General features: G+C 38.9%; 1 protein-coding gene across 1 annotated transcript in view; it reads left to right on the top strand.

Annotated features, from left to right (window-relative positions):
• The window catches only part of NEB (nebulin), a 207,897-nt gene that overhangs the window by 167,221 nt on the left and 14,455 nt on the right, over positions 1 to 26,221 (top strand). Inside the window, exons 124-142 of the mRNA XM_019553612.1 lie at positions 43 to 153; positions 857 to 967; positions 1,429 to 1,530; positions 1,683 to 1,784; positions 8,656 to 8,766; positions 8,915 to 9,019; positions 9,842 to 9,946; positions 12,047 to 12,151; positions 13,045 to 13,155; positions 13,617 to 13,727; positions 15,718 to 15,831; positions 15,974 to 16,078; positions 16,447 to 16,551; positions 17,603 to 17,707; positions 19,148 to 19,240; positions 20,910 to 21,002; positions 22,183 to 22,275; positions 22,746 to 22,838; positions 24,548 to 24,640. Coding sequence (XP_019409157.1) covers positions 43 to 153; positions 857 to 967; positions 1,429 to 1,530; positions 1,683 to 1,784; positions 8,656 to 8,766; positions 8,915 to 9,019; positions 9,842 to 9,946; positions 12,047 to 12,151; positions 13,045 to 13,155; positions 13,617 to 13,727; positions 15,718 to 15,831; positions 15,974 to 16,078; positions 16,447 to 16,551; positions 17,603 to 17,707; positions 19,148 to 19,240; positions 20,910 to 21,002; positions 22,183 to 22,275; positions 22,746 to 22,838; positions 24,548 to 24,640 — 1,968 coding nt within the window. The remainder of the gene's footprint in view (positions 1 to 42; positions 154 to 856; positions 968 to 1,428; positions 1,531 to 1,682; positions 1,785 to 8,655; positions 8,767 to 8,914; positions 9,020 to 9,841; positions 9,947 to 12,046; positions 12,152 to 13,044; positions 13,156 to 13,616; positions 13,728 to 15,717; positions 15,832 to 15,973; positions 16,079 to 16,446; positions 16,552 to 17,602; positions 17,708 to 19,147; positions 19,241 to 20,909; positions 21,003 to 22,182; positions 22,276 to 22,745; positions 22,839 to 24,547; positions 24,641 to 26,221) is intronic.

The following is a 26,221-nucleotide window of genomic DNA, read 5'->3' as shown; positions in this document are numbered from 1 at the left end:
ATTCATTTCATCTGGGGGGTTTTTCTTCCTCTGTGCTCTCAGAACAAATACAAAGAGCATGTTAAGAAGAACCTTCCACATGGCTCTTATACGACCCTGCCTGAGACGCGGGACACTGTTCATGTCAAAGCAGTGACCAAGAATGTCAGTGAGGTGAGTGACTAGAACAAGCTAACATTTATTTATGGCTCGCATTGATCCCTACTGGTGAGAGGTGGCCAAATTATTACATGTTAGGGTGACTGGTAGATTCTGATCAACAAGGTGTCCAAGGAATCGGTCAAGATTAGTTGCTTCCTAGTGCTAGCTTTAACCAAATACTGTTTGGATGACATTAAAGTGGTTGCTTCAAGCAGACAGGCAGAATATTGAGGGCTTTTAACAGCAGCATAACTGAGTGGGGGTGGCCACAGCAGCAGCTCCAGGCACCAACTTTGCAAAGGAGGGGAACAAAAATGGTCACTCATGCAGCAGGTGGCTGGATGCGCTGCTGGCACCGGCAGTGCAGCAGCTGACCCTGCCCCGTGCGCTGGAGCTGTGCGTGGGCCAGATCTGCACTGTTATGCCTATGGCTTTTAATGCAGCTTTCACCTAATAGAGATTGTAATCTAAATGGAGATCCCAGTTTATAATTGTATGGCAGAGTACGCATTGTGCCAAGTGCTGCACGAAGGTGTGTGGGGAGGGTTGTTCTGGCGTTCTTTAATTTTTTTTGCTTTTGCTGATTAATATTTAGAAAAAATAAATCATGCATCTGGCCATCTTTGTTGGCCTCTGTCAAACTTGTAGTGATTTTGTTAGTAAGACACAGCTCTTGTGGGAATAGAGTGACATGTAACTTTTTTGCTTTAAACAGACCAATTATAAAAAGAAATTTGTGAAGGAGAAAGGCAAGTCTGACTATTCCATCATGCAGGAGCCTCCTGAAGTGAAACATGCCATGGAAGTTGCTAAGAACCAAAGTATTGTAAGTGTGTCTAGCATTTCCCTCGAGTCAGGTACCCATGTGACTGCAATTTCAGTTAGTCTCCCTAAACGGGTGGGACTGTTTTTCTGGAGTTCTGCCAAATCTCCATTTTTTCCCAAGTGTTATTTTGCAAGAATTAGCATGGATATAATTATGGGCAGGCAAAAAATTGCCTTCACAGAAATAATCACCGACTATCAGACCCTGTATATTTACCGATGAGTGGGGGTTACAATCATCTCTTTTCAAATAACATTGACAATGGTATCTTTCATTTTTTCATATATGGTTTATTATTACGTAATGTTTATTTTCTCATTTGAAAAAGGCTTACCAAAGCTTGGAGTTAGCAGGACTCCAGCTACTTTCCCAGCGGCACTATTGGTCCTTCCTTGGCTGTCTGCCTTATAGGTAAACGCAGCAGTAACCTACTTTCCTTTGTGTTTGTTTTCACTTGCTAGATTGAATACAAAAAAGATGCCAAGTCAAAGCTCCATTACACATCTATAGCAGATCGACCGGATATTAAAAAAGCAACCCAAGTTGCCAAGTTAGTCAGTGATGTGAGTATTTTATAAACCTCTTACGAAGCTCCTTAGTGGTATTTCTGCTATAATCAACAGTGTCAGTGTACACTATCAGAAGAGCATAGCTGAAATTTATTATTTGTAAGCTAAATCTTTTTTTCTGTATTGGTGATTTTTCCTTTTGACAGATCCAATATAAAGCCAAGGCTCGGGAAGCTGGCGTGGGTGTGAGCATGCTTGGGCGTCCAGATATTGAACTCGCTAAGGAGGTGTCCAAGCTTACTAGCCAGGTAATAATAAATGCTTTGCCAAGCTTTGGGGCAATGTGAGTAGTTCCATGATGTCAGATTCTTCTGGGACAGAAACTTTTAAGGCAACATTAAAGGGGGAAATCATTCCAGATAATTGTAAAGGGATTATATTAACTTAATGAAAAAAGTAACCCAGTGGGTAGAGTGTGTATTAAAAAAATGGCAGGTGTTTGCCTACAGGGTATTCAGTATGAGTCTGATCCTGGTTGCAGTGATGTCAGTGGGATTGAAATCACCACTGCATTGCCCTTTAGTTCTACAACTAAGTACTGTATGGGGTGGGATGTGGAAGGGCAGAATTTGGTTCCTTTGTGCATCTTTATCTACAGCCTTTTTTACATTCTTTGCTTTTACCTCTTCTGTCAACTCATAAAACTTCTTGTGTCTCTGTCTTATTAAGAATATTCAATTTATACTTCCTCCAAAATGTCCAGCATAAAGAGCTTTATACAGTAAGAAGATAATCATCAGGACTACCTGCAATGTAGAATTAATTAAAGATACAGTAAAATCCCTGTTATCTGGGATTTTACTAACGGGCACGTACTAGCAACCAGAATTTCTGGCTGGCCAGCCAGATGTGGGGTGGGGGGAAGCTGGCATGCATGCAACCACCTCCATCCCCCCACCCCCTGCTCCATGTGCAGCTGCCACCCCTCACTCTGCATCCAGGTGGAAACTCTGTGCCCTCAGATAACCAGTATCTTTACATTACCGGCACCCCCATTCCCCACTTGTGCTGGATATCAGGGATTTTACTGTATATAGGTAGTTTTGTTGATTAAAACTTTGAACTCAATCTGCGAAAGCCGAGGACAAGTGCATATATGTTAGGGATTTAAGTTGTCATTCTTACAAGACTGTTGTTCCACTGAGTAAAGCCTTGGCCCTGATCCTGTAACCATTTATACATATGCTTCATTTTACTGTTACAAGTAGTTCCTCTTGACTTCAGTGTGGTTACTTTAGCAGTAAAGCTGGTGTGTGTATGCTGTGTCTGTGTGAATGGGGGAGAGAGAGAGAGAGAGAGATTTTTAAATAGAAGTTGAGGATCAGCAACTCTGATGAAGTCTGTAAAAACGCAGGGGTGGAAAATTATTAGCTATTTCGGCAAACTTGAGCTGGAATGTCCCTCATCACATACAGACATTCAGTTTTTCTTGGGAGAGTCACTGTTGTACCAAAAGAAACCATGAGTGGACAAATATTCAGGATTTTTCTCCTAGTATAACAATGGCCACTCCAGGAGAAAAAAGAACCTAAAACAACCAGAGTTAAATCACTCCCAGGAGAGTTTCTCCTGTGAAAGCCGATGTCTATACACAGTCTCTTCTGAGAGAAGTCATAGCACTGTCCTCTAGCACCCCAGGGTGCTTAGCTTGTGTCTTTTCCCCCACCAAAGGAAACAGTGCGTCACTTGGGCTGAATTCTTCACCTAGGTACAGACATTACACCTATTATGCTTTAAGTGCACAGAAAGCCCTCTAAAGCAGTAACTGAACAGATATTAACGGTGGAACATGCTCTAAGTTAACCCTCACTGAGGTACTAGACTAAAGCACTTTCTGTTAGAGTGCTTAATCAGACATGTGTGCCAGATCCCATTGAGGGTTAACTTAGAGTGTGATCACTGCCAACCCAGATCACATTGTGCAGGGTTGTGCATTAGCCTCAGCCAGACCTCATTTGCTCAGCCCGAGTGCCAGGCTGCCACCACCACCTTAGCAGTTCCTGACCCAAGTCAGCCCCACCTCCTCCCTCCAGCCAACTGTGAGCCACAGCCAGCCAGACTGGGGTGGGGTAAGGGGGTCTCTCTCCCCAAAGCAGCCCAGGCCCCTGTGGTGTGCCACTACCTGGCTGGGGATGCTGCAGGGATACAGAACCCAGATCCCTTTTCCTTGTAGCCCCCCCAGCCAGGCAGTGGTGTGCCAGGGCCCAGGGCAGCTGCAGGAAGGGACTGAGGAGAGGGGCCACTCTGGCAGCCTCCTGGGAGGTGTGTGGGAGCACCCCCAGTAGCCAGCGTGAGCAGGTTCCAAGCCGCCCCCCACTTAACAGCTGATGTCTGTTCAGTTTGCTCATACTCTAGCTTATTGTGCTTTAAGAAAAGTGCAATACAACACTTCCCCAGAGGCTTTTTGAATATCTGTACTTAGCCTTCTGCTTCAGTAAAGCAGGGAACAGAATGCACCCCCTTCACAATCCTACATTGCGCTGCAGGGAGATAGAACCGGTGAGGCAGGCTGGGTCAGCCAATTAAGCTGCCCTGTGGACTGCTGCCCTCTGGTGCCAGGCAGACTGAAGGAGTCTGTGGAACATACTGAGATGCATGCACAAGGGCCTGCTAGATACAGAGTGTCTGCATTACAGTTTCTCTGCTCTTCAAGAGCTTAGCATTCAAAAATGTGTTCAGACCTCTCAGGGTAAATTTTTCTACCAGGAAAACAAACATGGAAGATTTATCCCAGGTCATTTGAATATGTGTTTGCAGCCTCTGCCCCTCACTTATTTGTAAAATGAACACAGTAATGTTACTTAACTACAATGGATAGGTAGACATACCTGTATAAATACAAGTGTATTCCTGTATGTACAAGTATAATGTATTATTACAGAAGAGAGGTTATTTAATATTTTTTTCCATTTGACTATTCAGTGGTATGCCAGTAAGGTATTTCTTTAAGGATGTGCTTTGACAATGTCTTCTAAACAGCAAGTTGTAGTTAATGTCTATTGTTACCTACTGTGATAATGTTTTCCTTTCTGAAATGAAATGGGCATTTCATTTCAGAGAAGCAGCATTTTGCCCACCACCTATTGCCCTACCTTTGTTATATATATACCAGTTTGCTTTAAAGGTACCCTTTATTTGGTACCTTTTCTTTGTGAAGTAGTCTTGGGCACCAGTTAGTGTGAGATTTACACTTTCTGTTTCTTGTGCAATTTTTTTATGTCATTATCTCAACACTGCTTGTTGCTATTCTCTCTCATAGCTTCATGCTTTATCCCTGTGACAATTTGTTTTTCTGATCTTGCTATCTTGCTACACATTGTAGGCGGAATACCTCAAAGGACACATGAGAGGGCATGGAGCTGCATCTTATGATACACCAATGATGAGACACTTTAAGAAAGCTAATATCCTAAGTAGTCATGTAAGATGGATTTAAGTGAGACAACTGGGAATGCCACTTTTATGCACCTTCTCCTATTCTGTAGATTATCTTTGTCAGTCTGAGCGCAAGGCAATAAGCCTGAGTTGTAAAAGGGTTTATGATGCACTAGTTGCATTGGTTTTCTATAGCCTTTTTTGTCAAAAGTGTGGAATGCAACAAACCTTTGTGAAGTTGACTATTCAGATGTAATCCCTTTTTTCCTTTGCAAAGATTGTGCCTGGGAATTTGATTGGTGGGGAATTTGACTAAATCTGTTTACAGAATGATTTCAAGTGAGAGCCTGCTATTGACCTTGGACATTCAGTTCCACTGACTATTTTATGGAGGTTGCCAGTGCATGCAACAAAGATGAAATTCAGCATTTAAAATGAGCAATGCAGTCATATAAATTTAATTTGGCAAGGGCTTGCTGTCTCTGAGACTGTGTGAGAAATGGGGATCCCAGTGCTCAAATGACAAATGCTGTGTTATCTGACATGGAATTAAAGATCCAGGACTGAACAGCACCAAAAGCTAAGAAATCTTCCTTAACTTGTCCTGGCTTTTTGGTTTGCAACACATTTGCAAAACTGAAGTTCACTCAGCAGTTTTTGCAGGTTACTGCAATGATACTAGTGAAACACCTTATCTTAACAGGTATGCTTTAAAAGAAAACGAAACCAAAAACATTCCTCTAATGGTTTTATGACACTTGGGAAAACAGTAAGAAACTTCACTGCATACTCCCATTAATATCACAAGTGTACTGATGTAATCAGTGAGAATCCTTGTTAAACTGTAGGACTTTCATAATTAAAGGGATTGTGTGAATCCCCTTCACATGCTCCTAATACTTCATCAGAAATCAAGTGGGAGAAAATTCAGTTTCTGGGTAGTGGATCACAGGAGGAATTTACATATGTGCCAAACTTCTGTCTTGGGCCTGTGTCAGCAAGACCTGAAGTTCACAGTCAGAAGTCAGTGAAACTATCTTAACTTGCACCAGTAAAGAATCGATGCCAGTAATGCTGCAATTCATTTTCAAGGCACATATTGTACACAATGAGTAAGATTCACTTATTCATATTAGCTGCTTTGTGGCATTCTGGGTGTTGTGTTTCTGATGGTTTCTAGTGTGCAAATGATGCAATATAGCCAGACTCTATCAATCAATCTGCTTTCATACATCTGGCAAATTCAGTTTTGACTGCTGTTATTTCTTGACACTTTCTAATATATCTTCCAAGAGCAACTCTTGGGGAAACACGAAGGTTGCACCAGTGCAGTGGCATCACATAGATTCTGCATCCTACTTTGCACATTTCTTTTCAAAGGAAAAAAGGAATTTATTGTTTCTCTGTGTCTACCCATGATTACTGCATGCAACTGCTGCATGTCCAGCTGCCACCTACTCTGTTATGTTAAATCAGAATCCTACTTTTGGAACTGAGTGCATCTGCTCCATCAAACTCAGTAAGGAAAAGAAGAAAAAGTAGCATCACTCAGCAGTTATTAAAGAAGCTCCTTCTTTATGTTTTTTTTTAATTCTAATTGTTGTTTTTCATTATAACCAAGACCTTCCTTTAGTTTTTGAACACGTCTTTATCTGATGTTGTTTGGGTCTTGGGAAAAAAATACCCCACAAATCCTTGTAGTGATATGGTTACTGAGACTGAGTCAGCTTGTAAACACTGTTGTTGTCTTTGGTCATGTTTTCCTTCTGTGGGCATTTCCTTTCCAGAAAGCAGCATCTTGTCCCAGTCTTCCTGTTTCATATAAGTTGTACATCCAGTTTGTGTAGCTGCTTACCCATGTTTTGTTTTTTCTTTGCACCCGTCATGATTGCTTTATATTTTAAGTTTAAATGGTATATGTTCCCCTTTGTCAAGTGTTCATTTTCCTTTGGGTTCAGCAAGAGAGATCTGCTCTTTTAAGCCATTGGCCTGATTTTTGTCATGCTGGTGTAACTCTCTTGACTTTAATTCACTTACACTTGTTTTACACCATTGGAAGAACAGGACCAGGCACTAAGGTGTGAGTGCTTATTCTCTTGGTGGCAAAAGTGTTGATATTTTTGTTCTGTTACAGCAAGCAGTCGACTGGGCACTTGTGTATTTGTTACCTCTCGTATCTGAATTACGGAGTCTTTTGCAAAGCAAAGGAGAGACAGTGCTTCCAGCATGAGGGATAGGGGCTGTATGGATAAGAATATACTAATGAGTTTCAAAGCTGAGACTATGTGGAATGTGCTTTAACTTTGCATTGAAGCATCTTTCAGTTTTACTAACATGTTGTCTTGTAAATGTTTGCAATGTTCCCATAAACATGCTTAAACAGTGAAAATCATTATTTGCATGATGTCTGTTCCTTTCATCAGTTACATCCATCAGCTCTTCCGTAGATGATTTGTTCATTTGTATGAATAATATTTGGGGATTTTGTTTTGGAGAATCATTGATTGCAAGTGCCAGAAAGGCCACCTTGCTCCTTCTTCACCTGCCACAGACTCTTTATCTGTGTGGTTCAAATGGCTGGGGCTGTGCATAATACTGTGTCCAACTTTTCCCAGGACACGGGATGGATGTGGGTGGGCAAGGAGATAAGGTGGCTTTGCCGCACACGTTTTCTATACTAGCCAGAGGATCAGCAGGAAGGAACGTGTTAAATTAGTATTTAATATCTGACTATGAAATCCTCTGGGGACTGATGCTTCATTGAAGAATCACCTACACAGTGGGGGCTCTGTTTGTGAAAAACAGAATTTGATTCTAAATCTTGAGGGGCTGATTCTTGGAATTTTGATCATGAATTGCAATATCCAGTTTATACTTTGAAATCTCTTTTGAAACTGACCCAGCACTTTCAACAAATTCTTGTTTGTCAAAATGCCTCTCCTCTTAAAATCCTATGCACAGTTTGGCTGGAATGCTCTGTGCTGTATCTGCAAGAGCTGTCAGTGGGTCATCCTGGAAGCAGCCTGACCAGCACCTCTATTTACAACAGTAGAAGAGGGAAAATCATGGTCCTGCAAGTTCCCATACACTTCAGTAGAGCCAGGAATTGACCCTGCATGTGCTGCATTTTCACAGATTTGCACCAATGTTCATAGATACGACTTAATCTGAACCCCAACCCTAATTTGGAGTAGGTTTGGGGAACATTACCATCTTTTGTACCTATTGCTTCCTTTCGGCTGAGATCAGTTATAGGATCTTCATTTAACATACAGCCTTCTTATATGGTACTACTTTTTTTTGCATTTGAGGTAATTTTTGTATGCCTTTTTTCTCTAAGATGTACATACTAAGTTCCCCTAACCACTCTTCATACCCTTTAAGTCAAATACTTCATACTGCAGCCACATATACACATACAGTTTCTACTGTAGTGACTATTTTAATGGTTCAGAATATTTTAAGTGCTCTTTAATTTATCTGCATCATTTTTATAGTGAGGAGCTGAAATCTGTGCACTGATTGAAAGATCTGTATGCCATGTGTTAATACACAATGCAAATTTCTATGTCATGTCAGGTCATCTTTAAACTATCTTTTATTCCAATGGATGTCTTAAAATTATTGGGGGTTTTTATACCTTCTGCTTGTTGTTCAACCATTTTCCCAGTCTGAATATGGGTTCTTTTAAACTCTAACACAAAACAAGCCAATTATAATTCTTGGTTGTTTTTTTTTAATTAGGTGAAATACAAAGAGAATTTTGACAAAGACAAGAAGAAGAAGCCACGGTATGACTTGAAGGAGGCTAAAATCTACAAGACCATGAAAGATGCTCATAACATGGCTAGTGAGGTATGTCTGCTCACCACAGTATTTTGCGTTTTCTGATTTATAGCTTACTGGTCTCACTGGCAGAGCCCTACTTTCTGTTATTAATATATAGTGGCTTTATTTAATGAGGTTCTTTTTTGCTAATTTGTTGAATTTTTCATACCTGCAGGTGAAATATAAGGCAGATCTAAAGAAACTTCACAAGCCTGTGACAGACATGTCTGAATCATTGATGATGAACCATGTCCTGAACACCAGCCATCTCTCCAGTGCTGTAAGCTCATTACCTAACCCCAGATCCATTTACTTTTCCATTTTAATTGCTTCTCTGTTCTGAATTGATCTTTGCTAACAATGTCTGTAACAACTACTCCCTCCTTTACTGTTCATAGGGCATCACCTGGTAGTGATCTCTTCCTCTCCTATCTAATGATTATTTCCTAGCCAACTAGCAACATTAATACATCCATCCTCTGGGTACTGAAATCTTTGTTAGCTGTAGTAGAAATGCTAATATTTTAAAACCGCTAATCATTTTTAACTGTAACTTATTTTTTTACATTTTTAACTGATCATATATCACTAATAAAATGCCATTTTTTCATTTTATCCTTTCTTTTCTTTCATCTGTTTTCCTTTTTTGCATTTATTTGCTATTGATTATTATTCTGTACTTTTTTCCTTTTCTTTTGTATTCTCTTTTTGTACTGCTTTTTAAATTTGATTTTTGTGCTTAACATAATTCTGATGTCTTAGCACAGAATGATGTTCAGACCTAACAAACCACATCAGAATTATGTAAGATAAAAGGTAAAAGTCATTATTACCTGATATATATAAGCTTACTATGTATTTGCTGTATTTTAATTTTTCATTGTTTTCCCTTGGCCCAAAAATATAAAATTTGAGTCCACTTGAGGTGATTAGAAAGGACAAATGTCCACCTCAGTAAATAAGTTTGGTTTATGGGTTGTTTTTTGTGGGGGGTATTTATAATTTTTCTTTCATGTGCCATTGAAGTGTTTGCATTAGCTGGGCTTAGGGATTAGACTTGATCAGTTTTTTATTGAGGTGGTTCTTGGCACCTTCCCTTCAGTACCAGTACAAGAAACAATATGAGAAGAGTAAGGGTCACTACCATGTGGTGCCAGATAACCTTGAACAGCTTCATCTAAAGGAGGCATCAGAACTCCAGAGTCACGTAAGTTGTTCAAGCGCTTCTCGTTTTTTGGTTTTATCCAGTGTCAAATACTTGTTTTATATTCACACAGGATTGTTACTCGTAGTGTATTTCAATTGCTTAGTGCTGTTTTAAATGACACAATAGGACTCTGCCATGCACACGCATACACGCATTTGGGGTTTTTTGAGGGGTTTTCACCATACTAATAAATCTATTTGAAAAATCTCTGCTATAGCTCTACCTAAGTTTCCCCTGACTGATGGAATCTCATTTCTGTTAGCATCTTATTCATTTCTGCTAATTTTAATTCCTTTCCCTTGGCAAAATATTTTCCTCTCTGCCAGTTTACTGAACATAGTAATATCTTCCTTTTAACCCCAGCTCTGTCAGGTATTTCAGCCTATTGAACATTGTTGCTGTGTTGTAGTTTTGCTGGAGTCTCACTGGGGGGCAAATGATCATCACTTGAATAAAGTAAATAGATCGGTGTCTATCTGGAAATCTGATCTATATTTCAAGTTTCCCCTCCCTCGTTATAAAATCATTTGGCAGTTGAGATCTAACGCTCAAGTCAGCAGCTATTGTTGCTATTCACTTGTCCAAATATTTGTTCCTCTGGAGTCCAGCAAATATTATTCATAGGACTAGGTCCCATCACTTTTATTCCGGGTTTTTCTTGACTCTAGAGACAATTAGGAGAGAGGATTCTATTAAGCAAGTGATAGACTTAAAGCCATAGTCTCCATCTGTTGCATGGCATAGAGGAGCACACGAGTGAACAAAAGGCTGTATGACTATGTGCGGGCTGTGTTAGATGTGAACGTTGTGGCTCCTGGTTGTTCCATGCTGAGAATTATGCAGGAACTTGGGGAACTGCCCAGGCAAATAATTGAATAAAGAACATGACAACACCATCACACATCAGGGAGCGCTTTGAAAAACAGAACACCCAAAGCGCAGGGTAAGTTACTAGCCCCCTAGGGACTCTCCATGGACTTTTGACTACATTGAAGGGACATGTGCGTGGAACTGGCTAAAGAAGCAGCCAGAATGTGATTTTGCAAGCCCAGCACCGTAGGGGATAGATAGTCATGACCCTGGCTGATCACAAGAATGCTAAAGGAGCATAAAGGGAGTCTGTCAGGCCTTCAGATCAGATATTTAAAGGTATATGGGTGTCTCCCTTCCTTAACCACTTTGGCTTTGTACAGATGTTGCACTGAGAGGTTTGGGGGTTAGAGCAGGTTAAAAACGCCCCCCTCCTCATTTAACACAGTGATTAGATAGGTGCCAGGAGTCTGATCTAAGGTAAGTCAGGGCAAGGAGTTTGGCAGGCTTAGTGGTGCTGGCTGGGGGTTGGGGGAGGAGGGATGGTGTCTATCTGGGACTGGGCAAGTGGCCAGGGGGCTAAAAATAGCCCACTGTTATGGGGGGGGCGTAGGAAGAAGTACAGCTCTGAGGTTGGGATGAACAGTTGGGCTCTTCCAGCTCCAGAGCCGCTCTCAGAACGTGGACAGAAGTTTAGCTAGATTAGTCTAAACATGCCTGATCTAATTTAGTGCACCTCCAAGGTAGCATTAAAATAGATCGGCCATTTTTGACTAATCTAACCTTTCTGGAACTTCTGTACAGTTTGCACTTAGATTGACCTAACTAGGGATCTAAGTATAAAGTCCACACCTAAACTAAATTAGATCAGGTGCCGATTTTTTAACGTGCTCTAACCTCTTCTTAAACAGCTGTATCCATGCCTTGTGATCTGTAACTCACAGCCAAGTTAAATCCCAGCTCCCACAGGGGCTATATATGGAAAGGAAAATAATTTTTCAGAGAGGCAGTGGTAATAATTTACAGCTTTTGTTAAAACTATACAATAAAATTATATAAAAATTAATCATTAAAAAAGAGAGGCAGTTGTGGCACCATTGTGCTTTGCTGAATGTCTGCCCCTTCCACATCTTTCACAGTGGTGGCTGTGGGTTCTCTTCTTAGCAAGACAGCCAGAGTTTGCAGCTTGTTTTCCACTGAAGATCTGTTGACTGGACAAAGCAGGCCTATAGTGGCCCGTGAACTAGTTCTTTGGTTGTTAAGAAGGTAACTCTTGTCTCTTCTTATCAGGTGAAATACAAAGAAAAGTATGAAAAGGAAAGAGGAAAACCCATGTTGGATTTTGAAACTCCAACATACCTTACTGCCAGGGAATCGCAGCTCATGCAGAGTGAGGTAAAGTGTTTAATTGAAATCATCAGGGGAAATTTAAGAATCTTCTGCCTAGCTCTGCTTATGGTTACACTTTCACAGGAATATGGTAGGTAGACTAGATTCCTGGAGTATGTCACTATGCTTTTTTTTTTTAGCTATAATCTTCTGATAGGGTAGGCAGTTCCATTATACCATTAATAACACTTTAAACTTTAAATTTCAGTGTGTAGCTATAAACGGTATGAGTTCTGTTACTCTTTATCTTAATTCGTGAGTAAAGTAGTTTATAGTCAACCAGTAGTTTTGAATCTGAAAGCAAAATGCAGCCAGAGACGTCCAGTTCACTGACACTTTTGCAACAGAATATATTACTTTTTGTTAGTTATGTAAGTCTAAAGAAGATTTTTTTTCTTCCAAGTGTAAGACTCTGGGCATCATTCTTATTGAAAAACTGTTGAACACCTGTTTTGTCTTTGATTTCCCAGTATCTTTCATTGGCCTCTCATTCTATTCCTTCAAGCAGCTACTTTCTGCCTGTTTGGTGATCCGATCTTGTTTTGTTACAGTGAAAAACTTATACATGTTGAAACACACTTGTATAAGGTGGCTGGTCATGATGTTTGGGTGATTGCATTGGTTGTCTGAGCTCCTTGTCTCCTGTGTGTACCCGGAGAATTGCAAAACCTTCAAATGCAGGGTCAGCTTATGCATCTATCAGAGCCAATGAGAGACCTTTCATTGACTTAAGTGGAAGCAGGTTTAGGTCTTAGTTAGCTGCAAGGAGGTAGTGACGCTGTATATGAATATGCTGGAGATAACTAGAAATTGCTTCTTTTCCCCTAGTACTTTTTACCTTAAAATTAAATGCAATAAATATTTGCTTTTTTGCCTTTTTTTCTTCCTACTCTTATCAGAAAGAATATAAGAAGGACTTTGAAGAGTCCATTAAAGGCAGAAACCTTACTGGCCTGGAGGTTACACCATCTTTATTGCATGTCAGATATGCAACCAAAATAGCAAGCGAGGTAGCAGCTACTTCACATTTACTTCCTCTATCAAGCCAAATAATTCCACTAATTATCCTCAGCAGTATATCATCACTACTTTCCTCACTCTTTAACCTTTGATGTTAAGCATGTTTTATGTGTTTTCTTTTGTATGTTCTGTATGATCTAATTTGTTGTGAATGTTAATTCCACTAATTGTTAACTGTGTTCATACTGAGTCCTTCCTGCAGTGTCAACATAACTGTTTCATTGTGTGTGTTACATTTTCCTTTTCATGTTTACCACTGAGTTTCTAATGTGTTGTGATCTATGTTTTAGAGGTTATATAACGCCAAGCAGTAATTTTTTTTGTTTAAAAAAATCCGTTGGATTTTATTTTGATTTTTCTAACCAAGTGGCAGAAAGGAGAGATTCTCTGTCTCTCTCTCTCTCCCCTGTCTCTCAACTGTTTTTACAGTCTTCTTTTCTTCTTCCTGTAGAAAGAGTACAGGAGGGATTTAGAGGAGGGTGTCAAAGGTAAAGGTCTAACAATCTTGGAGGAGACTCCAGACTTACTAAGAGCAAAGAATGCCACTCAAATCCTGAATGATGTAAGTAAAAATCTGGTTGGAATATAGTGTGATTGGAAATAGAATCCTTCCACATGATTAATGCCCAAAGCAATTTTAGCACTCATGAAATGAAAACAAAGCTTCTAGACATGACCTTTCAGAAATCCCAGATTTGGGGAAAACTGAGTAATTAGTTACTGGTTGAGTAGAAAAATGGGAATCAGCACCATTCCTAGTTCCACAGCTGACTTTCTATTTCAGCTTGTCTAAATCACTATATTTGTACCACACATAGGTAAAATAGATATTTTATACTAATCTTTTTTGTGGGTTTTGGTAGCTTCAACAACTAATAATTCTATGTTTTTCAACATCACAGAATAAAAGATGATTAAACAATGTAAATGTTTTAGTAGTAGTAGTATGTCAATACAGTAATATTACACTTCTAATAGTTATTTTGCTAGTGCAGCAAATTTCTTCAGTTCATCAAGGAATACGTATTTTATTAACATTTTTTATATTACTAAAGATAATAGGTTAAATCCAATGAAACTGGCACACAAGCCTGTAGATTACACCAACTTCAACTAAATAAGTCCCTTCAGCAGCAGAGAAATGTGGCCAGACACCAGGGACACAGGAGCTGTGGGGACCTCTAGTTTCCTCTCTGATCACGATTGCCAACATCAGCTGCTTTTTTTTTTACCCCTCCTCCCACCCCAAGTTGGCACTTGGAGCAGTTGCTCCATTTGCCCCAGCTGAGTCCCTTACATTCTAGGAGATGACCTACCACTTCACTTCATCGAATTTCCACCAGAGGTCAGGAAGTGTCCACCCTGGGGAAGAATTCTGAAACTGCATACATCCTGGCCCTGATCCCTTTGGCTAGCGGCAGTCATTACACATAAACCAGTTTAAGTGTTCAGAAAGTGTTTTAAACCTGTAACAGAACAGATCTTCAGCACACATGAACCAGTTTGAGATAAAACCGGTAGAATATAGTATCAAACTTAACTGATTTGGGTCAAACCAGCTTATGCAATATCTGTCCCAGACCCCTTGCTGGTCTAAGAAAAAACAGACTCCCCCAGCATCCTGGCATGCTCTTTGGGCTGGGCAGGGTTCTCTGCTCCACACCCAGGCTGCCCCTCCCTTCTGCTCCCTGGCTGCAGCTCTGGCAGAGACTGTGGGCCTGCTTCCCACCTCCCCCTCACCACTCCCTGCAAAGCAGGAATTTCCCCCTCCCCTTTTGCCTTGCTGAGGGGTGTCTGTATTAGCTAGCGGACCACATGCTGGCTATGGTGCTGAGTCAGCAGGTAGAATCAACAGGCAGAATCAGCAGGTAACCAGTAATGTACCTCCGTTGGGGTGAGAAACACTGAGTTAGGGGTGATAAACACTGTTATTAATTCCCTGTTGGGTTAACCAGAGCATCCTGCCAGGGCCTGGTTATGCCCCTCTTCAGCTCAGCCCTGTAGAAGGGAAGGGAGGGCTGCTCTAGCACCCCCCAGCTTCTAGCCTGAGCCACTGCAGGCATGTGCCTGCATGTCTGGGATGTCTGTATAGTTACAGAGTAATTTAACCTAGCCAGCCAGGTTAAAATAACCTGCAAAGATTGAATAAATTCAGGCTCAGTCTTCTTGAATGTCTGTCCCTAGCCCATGTAAACACTACCTTGCACTTTTCAGGCAGGTCTCACCAGTTATTGCTTATCTCCCTGAGTGCAACCTGCTCGTCAATACTGTTTTCCTGGGGGGATTCTTGCCCTGAGACCTTGCTTCAACATGTATAATGCGACAAAGTAGTGTAGCCTTGAAATAAACATGGCCCACAAAATTTGTAGATTCATTATTTTCTCTCTTGTGATGTTTTTCATTTAAAAAATAAGCTTCAAGTATTTGAATTTCATTTTACTGTTTTGTGTATGATTGACATCTCTGTATCATAGGGTTCTTGTAATGTGGCCTCAATTAAAGATCCATTCTATTCTAAATAACTTTATTTTAAATTACTATCTATACTGTAGAAAGAGTACAGAAAAACGTTGGAGATGGAAATCAAGGGAAGAGGTCTGACAGCCCTGGCTTTAGAAACACCAGACTTTATGAGGGCCAAGAATGCTACAGACATTGCCAGTCAGGTTGGTGCAAACAGCTCAGACATCAAATCTGATGACTTAAAAAAAAAGAAACCACATTAAAAGTATTTTCTGAAAAGCCCAAAATGAAATTGTGGTCAGAGATTCAATTAAAGACATCTAACTCTGAGGTTTTTCATAACAGATCAAATATAAGCAGTTAGCAGAAATGGAGAAAGCCAACTACACTACGGTTGTGGATACTCCAGAGATTATTCATGCACATCAGGTCAAGAATTTGTCAAGTCAGGTAATGAGATTTTAAAAGACATGATCATAATTCATGCTCCATGAGAATCTCCCGTAGTTCATAATTAGTAGAGGCTAAGTACAGAACATATCTTTGTTTTAAGATGAATTAAATAGCTGGTAATGATAAAATTCAGGAGACCAACCAGAAAGATATACATCCCCAGAACTATTGATCTGCCAACTTTTTCCAGCACTACTTTATATATAAACAAATTCAATTTAATTGTTTATCTTGTATGCTGTATCAAACACTGAAGTTCGAAATACTCATATTTACATTTTTATTAATAAAAATGATGCTATGCTGCTATTTATACTTTTTACATTAACAGAAAAATCTCTTCATAAATATGTATTTTTAAACAGAAAAAGTATAAAGAAGATGCAGAAAGGGGCATGTCACACTACGTACCTGTTCTAGAAACACCAGAAATGCAGAGAGTCCGTGAGAACCAGAAGAACTTCAGCACTGTATGTATACCAAGCAAGCCACATTTATACTCACACAACAGACAGCAGCTAGTTTCCATCTAATTAACATTTTACCACAATCCTGCAATCTTACATTGTGTACCTCTGGACAGGCTGGTTTTGTGCATGTACAGAGTCCTGCTGAGAGGGCTCCATAAATGTACAGCCACTCACTGCACAAGGAGGTGAAGTAGCATTGTGTTTTTCCTGGAAAATTATTCCATTTTACTACACTGTTTTGATATTTCACCACTAATAGCAGCACCCTGAGTGGTGGAAGAGTCACACTGGGAAGTACATATACAAGTACTGTGTTTACCCAAATATAAGATGACTTCAAATGTAAGATGACCCCCACCAATAATCAGATTCTGTACATATAAAATTATAAATTTGTTATAATTTACCATGTATAGACTCTAATTAGGGGAAGGCCATCTTAAATTTGTCCCCTGCACTGCTGTGGTAGGAAACACAGCAGCAGGGGCACGGATGGGGGTAGGAGACAAGTTTCCATCGGTATGTTTGCCCATTATTTGTCATGTATTTTATAGTCATGCTTAATGTTGGCTGCCCTTAATCAACAACATAGTTTGTTTTTATTACTAAGCATTTACTGCTTTTGGTGGCAGTTTACTAATAGATGTTTTTAATGCAATTTCCTTGTATGCAAATATAAAACCAAGGGGCTTTCCCTCTCCCTCTCCCCCAGGCTAGAGAGAGGGGGACACACCTTGTTTTCTATGTGAGTAGAAGCAGTAATTGCATTTTTTCCCCCCCAGTAATGTGATTTAATTTTCATAACTACCATTAGACACTTTTCTGGGGGATTTTTGTATGATATGCTTTTATTCTAATTTTTATTAGGTTATCTGGAACTCTGGAGTTCCTTTATGCCCACGAATTATACCAATCTAGCACATTTGATGTTGCTTATTGTCTCCATAAAATGTATCTTTGAGAATCTTTTATTTTGCATTTAAGCAAAGAAAAACATTGTTAAAAGATAGCAAAAGTGATACCCATTAATTTTCTTTTACTTCATTAATAGCTTCAGTACCAATGGGATCTAAAGAACAGTAAAGGGAAAGTTATGGTGGTACAAGATACACCTGAAATACTGCGTGTTAAAGAAAACCAGAAGAATTTCAGCTCGGTATGCTTATTTTACCTTTTTTTCAATGCTTGCTCAAATAGTTCTATGTTAATATTTTTAAAAAACACACTTATTTTAGGCCTTGAACTTGCAAACCCGTATGCTCTTCAGTGGACTACTCACATGCTTGAAATTAGGCACATGTTGTGCTATAGAGGCCTTATTGTTTACTACTTACTTTACACTACTTAGTGTTAGCTTACTTTGATTGCATCAATACCTGATGCTTCTTGTACAGACCCCAGATTTCTTATTTAACATTTTGATGAGGCAAACAGTTCTGCATTTAAAGGAATATTGTTGGTGTCTGCTCTATTTTGCCATGTGGCCATCCAGGGCTGTGAACTTCTTGTACAAGCAGTCCTTGACTTACAACATTCTGAGTTACAATGTTTTGCACTTACAACATTTATAAATTGACACCCTATTTCAACTTTATGATGTCAGTTTCGACTTTAAAACGCTTGATCCGATGTGACACCATGCCAGCGAACAAGTTCGCTGCGTTGCTCATCTCCCTGGAGAACATCTGTCCAAATTTCCTTGGACACTTTCTTTAAGAAAGCAGACAAGTCCAGAAAAACCTGCAGCCAAGACTCCTGAGAAGACTCCAGTCAAGAACCCTTCATAAAGTCCAGCCAAGAGCCTTTCAAAAAGTCCAGCAAAGTCACCTCAAAGAAGTCCTTCCAAATCAATATGATTGCTATTTACAATAGAAATACATTAAAGTAGCTATATTACTCATCTATAATTGATTGAGTACAAAATTCTGGGGTATTTTTGGTGAAAATGGGGTATCGGCCTTGGTTCAGGAACCAATCCCCTGTTTATAACATTGGTTCTTGTGAGAAAATTGGTTCCGAGTTACAACGTATCGACTTAATTGGTTCCTGAAAACCTCGTCTTGTGTCATAAGTCTGAGGACTGCCTGTATAACAGTCTTGGTGTGTTGTATATGTCTTCTCCTAACAAAAAATGAGCTATGTCTGTCCTGATTTGTTTCACATTTGATATATTTTATCATGAAGTGTCCAACAGATATTTCTGTGTCTCATTTTCAGTGTAGCTTAGTTAACAAAGGAAATCTGTCTGATAGGTTAGAGGGTGAGATGTTTCAGTTCGATGGTAAATGTTACAAAATGCAATGCTATCATCCTCAAAACATATTGCTGCAAATAAAAGTTATCCCAGCTGTTTCCCCTCCTTCCTCACATCCCCCACTCCCAGGGTGGTCACTGCTTGGGGCAGGATAGATTACCTAAGTAGGCAAGGTAAACATTACTGACCCTGTTTTGTAATCATTAAAGACTTTGCTTTAAATTGACTCTGAGGCTACCTATTTGCATATTAGTTTGAACTATGTATTGTAATCATTCTCCATCAGGGAACCGTATTATATTTTATATGCTTAACTTTGTTGTCTTGGTTTTGAATATGAAGATTTTATATAAAGAAGATGTTGGAACAGGAACAGCTATTGAAAAGACACCTGAGATGCAGAGAGTTAAACGAACCCAGGATGCAATTAGCTCGGTACAAAACAATTTATTTTTTTAACACCCTTCCTGTTCTAATCCAACTTGAGTGATTTTATCTTTCTTAGTTTTCTTACAAGTGGTTGTCTAACAGTGGTTTTTGGAATAACCTATGCAGCTAAGGCTTACATTAGAGGAGCCAGACTTTACCTCCTACCATTAATTAAACAATAATCTTTCTAATTATTAACATTTTGCTAATTATAATCTTTTTCTTAAAACATGAACCCCCCCATTTTAATTCCAATCTTGTCTCAGTTATGTCTTTTTAGCATGTTTCTTGTAGCAATATTTTTTGCTTTGCTCTGGCAAATGCAATTAAATATTTAGCACATAAATATTTTTTGTTCTGATCACTGAATGGAAGGTTACTTATGGGGTGCTGTTCTTTTCAAACATTTACTTGATAGGTTGTGGGGGATCAAACTTTTCTTGGGATCATTCCCCCCCCCGTTTTTTTTGTGCATCTTGTGAAAAAAAGGGAAAAGTGGATGTTTAAATAAATGTTATGTATATACTTTCACCCATGTTTGTTAGAGTTTATTTTATAAATCCAACTGAATGGCTAACTTAGAAAGTGAATTAAGAATGTTAACATATCTGTGTCAGGGTATATATATATATATATATATATATATAAAACCAATTAAATTTAGTAAGCACTCTTCATGGTTAGGGTGACCATCAATCCTGTTGGGCAATACAGGACATCCTGGACACTTTTAAGTCTTAAAGTGACCCCCTCCCTTCCTCCCATGTTGGCAAGTCAGAAGCAAGCTTCAGGGAGAGTTGGAAGAAGTGTAACATGCTACAACAGGCAGCCTGCCTGGCAGCCTTCCTGGGGCCTGTGCCATTTCCCTTCCCCACCGGACTGTGCCCCATTTTAATCTGTGCCTCATGCCTGGGACCAGCCTCCAAAATCCAGGACTGTCCCAGGAAAAATGGGACAGATTGTCATCCTGTTAATGGTTGCATCACATCTCTGTTCTCACGCATCTGCTGACAGATTAACTGTAAAAGGATCAGCAGGTTTTGAAAACGGCTCTACTTTTAAAATGGAGTTATATATAGTCGGAGGTGCTGAGTTGTTTCTCTCATCTCTCATATTGAAGTCAATAGGATGTGCAGGTTTTCATCGCTGAAAACCAAGCTAATTTTGTTTAGGTGTGTCCTGTTTCACAACCTTGGGGCCTCTTTAGCTCTTTTCAAAGTCAAAGACCCACCCATGGGAACCAGTCTTCAGGAACAGTTAGGGTTTCAGCTTTAGTTATGCGGGGAAGGGAGGCTGAGTCAGATTTTGTCCCTGAGGATTAGTTTCTGTCCCTGCTCCATGCAGCCGTAACTCTGGAAAAATGCTTTCTTCATTCTGCCTTTCAAAAACAAGATGTGTATTTTCTGGGGTGTGTTGTATGTAAGAAACTATGGTATGGGAATCCATCGCAACTGCATTGTATGAGACCAGAGTTGAGACTTAACTACCCTGATGACACAGATCATAGAATGTGTCTTGACAATCCTTCTACATGGGTGCATGTAATGCTTTACATTTCAGTAAGTTAGAGTATATCCTCTGATTCTTTGTTCTTATGTAATTGGATATGAAGTGTGGGTTTTTTATGTGCTTTAATGCAAGTCCTTTTGTTTTTTGAATATATGTGACTTTGTAGATTAAGTACAAGGAAAGTATTGGAAAAGGAACTCCAATTCCTGATCTCCCAGAAGTGAAACGTGTCAAGGAGACACAGAAGCACATCAGCTCGGTAGTGACTGATATTTTTTATACTCATTTGTGTGACCCATTACTGTAGTAACGTCCTGTTTGCTCTACTAAACAGTCCTTCTCTTCCTTTCTAACAAATGCTATCATTTTCAGCTGCACCTTGCAGGTGGGTATTCTCCTTAGGCTTAAACTTCTGTTACTGTTAAAGGATGTTGCCTGCTGAAGTCACCCCTCCATCATTCTGCTGAGCAGCTGCAGCTGGATGCTAGAACTCCAGATTTCTGCACTGTTCAGTCTTGAGGCTTGATTAACGCTTAGGAGGTTTAAGTCTATTCCCTATTCCAAACACATAGTTAAGGGCAAGTTCTACAACAATGATTGGAAGAAAATTTCTGTACAAGTAATTGGAACCATTTTGATTGTCACAAAACCTGGCTACATTGAGAAGTTCAAAGAACACCTGGATCTTTTCTGATACTAGTAAGTGTAACAGTTTCAAGAGATATACCCTTACTCTGCTGATTGTTGGGCAGCACTCCTCTTAACTAAAAGAGAATTGTGCCTGTAGAAACATGGCAGGATATGGTCTTTTGTATATTAGCACCTCAGATGTTCACTGTAAATGCAAGTGCCAGTAACTCCCTAATAAATCAATATTAGTAACTTGTAATGGCTTTCCCTTTTTGCCCTTTGTAGCTACCCTTTTTTATCTCTGCTCCTTTTGATTCTAATTGTTTTTACAGCTTAGTTTAGCATAACAAAGTTATATTTTCAAGCCATGCTACGTTTTTCTAACCCTGAATTTACTTCATTTGCTTTCTCCTGCCTTGAATGCCTTTTTGAGCATTTCTTTATTCTAACCATTTTCTTACTTTGATGGCCTTTTTAAGGAGTGTTATGCAATATATAAGTATGTTCTGTGGATTGTTAAGAAGAACCACCAATACCATGAAAGTTTCTTGACTCTGGATAATAGTTTTGGATCAGACATCTCATACACACTTTATGAAAAATACAGGCAACTTTTGAAGAAATAATCACAAGTCCAGACAAATCTTGACTTGTCACAAACCAATGTCAAAATTCAGAGAAGCAGACAAAGAAAATGTACATAGATTTAATTTAAATTAAGTATATTTACAGCAAAGAGTGCTGCAGTTACATTTCTGTGAAAAGAGTGCAATTTTCTTATCACCTTTCTGGGTGCTTGTATTCTGCAGGTATTGTACAAAGAGGACCTGGGGACAGGGATCCCAACACCTGTCACTCCAGAGATAGAGAGAGTCAAACGCAATCAAGAACACATTAGCTCGGTATTTTTCAAAGAAATAAAAACTTCCATAACAACTCATCCTTTCATAATAACATCCTAACAATCTTCCTTTGTTTCTTCAATGCTTCATTAAAAAAAACAACAACCCAGTATTTATAATGCATTCCCCTTATCTCATTTTGCTTTAACTTTTTGGGTGACTTACAACTTTACATGTGTAAAAAAACCCAACCCTTAAAAATCAAAACCAAACCAAACCTGAGGTAAGCTGTGGAATTAACAAGGTGCTATCCCTTCCTCTTCATTAACAAATTATCATCTATATCATTTTTATGGTATATAGACTGAATAATCAATCACCCTCCACTTTCCTTAGCATTCACCCTTAGATGAAGTGTGAAATCATAAACAGCAGTATTGGTACTAAAAACTACTCACCAAATAGCAAGAGTTTAATGACTTTTCCTATTTCAAGTGATTTTTTTTTGGATCCTTTTTTGTACCTCACAGGTGTTGTACAAAGAGGGCTTGGGGACAGGGACCCCAACACCTGTCACTCCAGAGATGGAGAGAGTCAAACGCAATCAAGAACACATTAGCTCGGTATTTCTAAAAATTAAAATAAAACAAAACAAAATAAAACCCCCTTAACTCATCCTTATCAGTTTTTTTTCTTTTAACCTGTTGCAGGGCTTTGAATCCCAACCCCTTTTTACTGAATCACTAAATCTTTGTTTGATTATTTAAATATTCCACCTTAATCCATCTTAGATACTGTAAATAGTTCCTTCTTTGACAGTTTAACCTTATTTTAACCACACTCCCTTATTTTTCCTTCCATGTGATATTCAGAATGGAGTTCCCTCTTATTCTAACAGCCATTATTAGTATTACCCTGCTGGTGCAGTGCAAATGAAAAATAAAACCTAACATTTCTTTAAAGTATACAGTAGAATGTGCTTAGAACGTAACTTGTCCTTCCTTTGTTCTTGCTGTCTTGGATGCTTTTCTTGTGTCCTGCAGGTTTTGGAAGGAGACCCTGGGCAGCATCCCCATCCCCGTATTGCCATAGCTGAAGAGATTTACATGTGTAATGAAGATTTATTGTAGTACACACAAGCCCTGGGAAAATCTCTTCAGCTTCTAATGCATTCCATTTGAATAGCTGTCCTAAATTCAGCTTATGCCATGACTTTAATTTCTTTTCTTCACTTTTTAGCATCCCTATTTATACTGTGGGAAGTTTGAATTCATTTATACCACTTTTGAACTAATCACAGGTTGAATTCTCTGCTCACTTTAGGGTTAATGTGCTACTTAGGAGACTATACTGTTATCTCACTTATGCTGTCACATTCACTTAAATCAGTGCAGTTACTCCAGATTTAATATGATGCAAGTGAAATTAGAATTTGGCTCTACTGTGTCCTCAGATACACCCATACAGCTCTTACCAATAAGATGTGTGTGTGCATAACTAAGATCAAAGCAAAGTGCAAAATCAGTGATGTTAACAGGTTTCTCCCTTAACTTTTCTTTGGCTTGGGACAGGGTTGATGCAAAAGTATTTGTTGTGCTTAACATTTCCACCATGGCAGCTACATATTTATTAATTTGTTCCTTTTTTTCTTTTTTTGACACCTCTTTGCTACCATGCAGGTGTTGTACAAAGAGGGCTTGGGGATTGGAACCCCAACACCTATCACTCCAGAGATGGAGAGAGTGAAGCGCAATCAAGAACACATTAGCTCGGTATTTTTTTTAAAGGAAAAAAGTTCCCTTTAACACCATTTAAGATGAATTTCTTAACATTCATAAACATTTCACCATTTCCCTTCCATGTAACTAACTTCAAAAAAGCAAACCCACTCTTTTCCCACCGTTTACACATTTCCATGACTATTACCTACCTTATTTTTGTACCTATGTTTTTAGGATTTTTATAATTCTGCAGGAGTCTTAACAATATCCACTTCACTGATTTTGTCCATTTTATAAAACATAGAGCTATTTTATTTGTTTTTTTTATTTGCCTTAATGCTATTTTTCACCTACTGTTGTGCATGTAAGACATGTGACATGACATTTTTGCCTATCTAAAGAATTCCATCAAACTCGATCTCAATTACTGAATGCAGCACTGACTTTGTCTTGGTTACTTGTGAACTTTTCCAGTTTTTTTTTGGTTCATGGTAAATTTGGTACACATAAAAATGTTTTTCCTTCATGTTCAGTGATTAACTTCATACAATGGACTGTTATTATATTTTTATTATTTTTCATGTTTCTTACACTTCCTTGTTGCTATTCAGGTGTTGTACAAAGAAAACGTGGGGACAGGAACCCCAACACCAATCACTCCAGAGATGGAGAGAGTCAAACTCAATCAAGAACACATTAGCTCGGTATTTTCTAAAAAAAATAAAGTTCCCTTTAACTCCATTTTAAAATATTTTTAACCTTTATGCAAAAGGTGTTATCCTTATTCCTGTCTGTAATCCACTCATACAAATAAGAACGTCCTCTTTTCCATCATTTTAGTGCAGTTTTCCAGTGATTGTTAATTACCTTATTTGTGTCCCCATATTTTTTGATGTAAATAATCTTGAATAATGGCAGGCATCTTATCCCTTGCCCCAACCTTTCTTTTGACTCTGAAATTAATTTTTACTTTTAGAAAATAACACCCAGGCTTTTCCTTTGTAATATTGCCTCGATCCCTTATATTTTTTCCCCAATTTTATTTTATAAGAACTAAGACGTGGTCTTCAGGTCGTGTGAGTCCATGTAGCTGACTTTAACATAATTACTCCACTTCATGCCTTTAACTCCACTTCCTTGTTGCTACACAGGTGTTGTACAAAGAGGACCTAGGGACAGGAACTCCAATTCCTGTCACTCCAGAGATTGAGAGAATCAAACGCAATCAAGAACACATTAGCTCGGTATTTTCTGAAAACAAAAAGTTCCCTTTAACTCCATTTTTAAATAATATTTTAACCTTTAAAGAAAAAAAAAACCTCCTTATTCCTTTTTGTAATGAACTCATACAAATAAGAACATCCTCTTTCCCATCACTTTACTGCAGTTTTCCAGTAATTGTTACTTACCTTATATCTGCTCCCAGACTTCTGATGTAGACAATCTTGAATGATGTTAAATTTCTGATCCCTCGGCCCAACCTTTCTTTTGACTCCGAAATTAATTTTTGCCTTTTGAAAATAACACCAAGACTTCTTTTTGTATTTGCTTCAGTTTTTTATATATTTCCCCCTGGTTTTAGTCTATATAAGAATTAACACATGCTTGGCCTGATCTTCAGGTGGTATGACTCTGTTTGCCTGACTAAATCATTTCAGCCCTGCTGCCTTCATACCTGTAGCAGCAGCGAGTTTATCGTTACATGCAGGTTGCTTCTTTTTAGCATTAGCATTTCTCCAGTGCTATTTGCTGACACACTCATTTTAAGGTAATCTTCTTAAAAAGAAACAAATAAGAGTCCTTAATATTAACTCTGAACCTTCAGTAGGATTTTATTAATTTTGCAGGGAAGATGAAGCTGCCTAATTACATATGCGTTAAAAGAAGGAAGCTTAGCAAAATGCCTACAGGGGACGTAGAATCAGATACAAACAAGAAAATGTTCTCTTTTTACTTACAGAAAGAAAATAATTTTCCTAATACCATTTTACTAGATATTTTAACCTGTAAAAAGACTTCACCCTTAATATTTCATCAGGGGCATAACAAGGTAGTCAGGTGCCTGTCTGGGGCAACTGCCACACAAATGTGCAGTGATGACGTCCGTTTCTGCTGCCCTGTCAGTAGTTTTCTGCTCCTTTGACCTCCAAGTTGGTGTCTGGGGTGGTTGCTCCGCTGCAGGTATGCCATTGTATTTCATGATAGATGAAATACTCATTCAGACAGGAAGATTTTTTCCATTAAAAACTGATCACAACATATTGTATATGACACTAACTTCAGAG

The sequence above is a fragment of the Crocodylus porosus genome, unplaced genomic scaffold (assembly GCF_001723895.1).
Source record: "Crocodylus porosus isolate Cpor-Errol unplaced genomic scaffold, CroPor_comp1, whole genome shotgun sequence".
Classification (NCBI taxonomy): domain Eukaryota; kingdom Metazoa; phylum Chordata; order Crocodylia; family Crocodylidae; genus Crocodylus; species Crocodylus porosus.
Note: the sequence above shows the minus strand (reverse complement) of the source record. Positions and strands in the feature narration are given on the sequence as shown.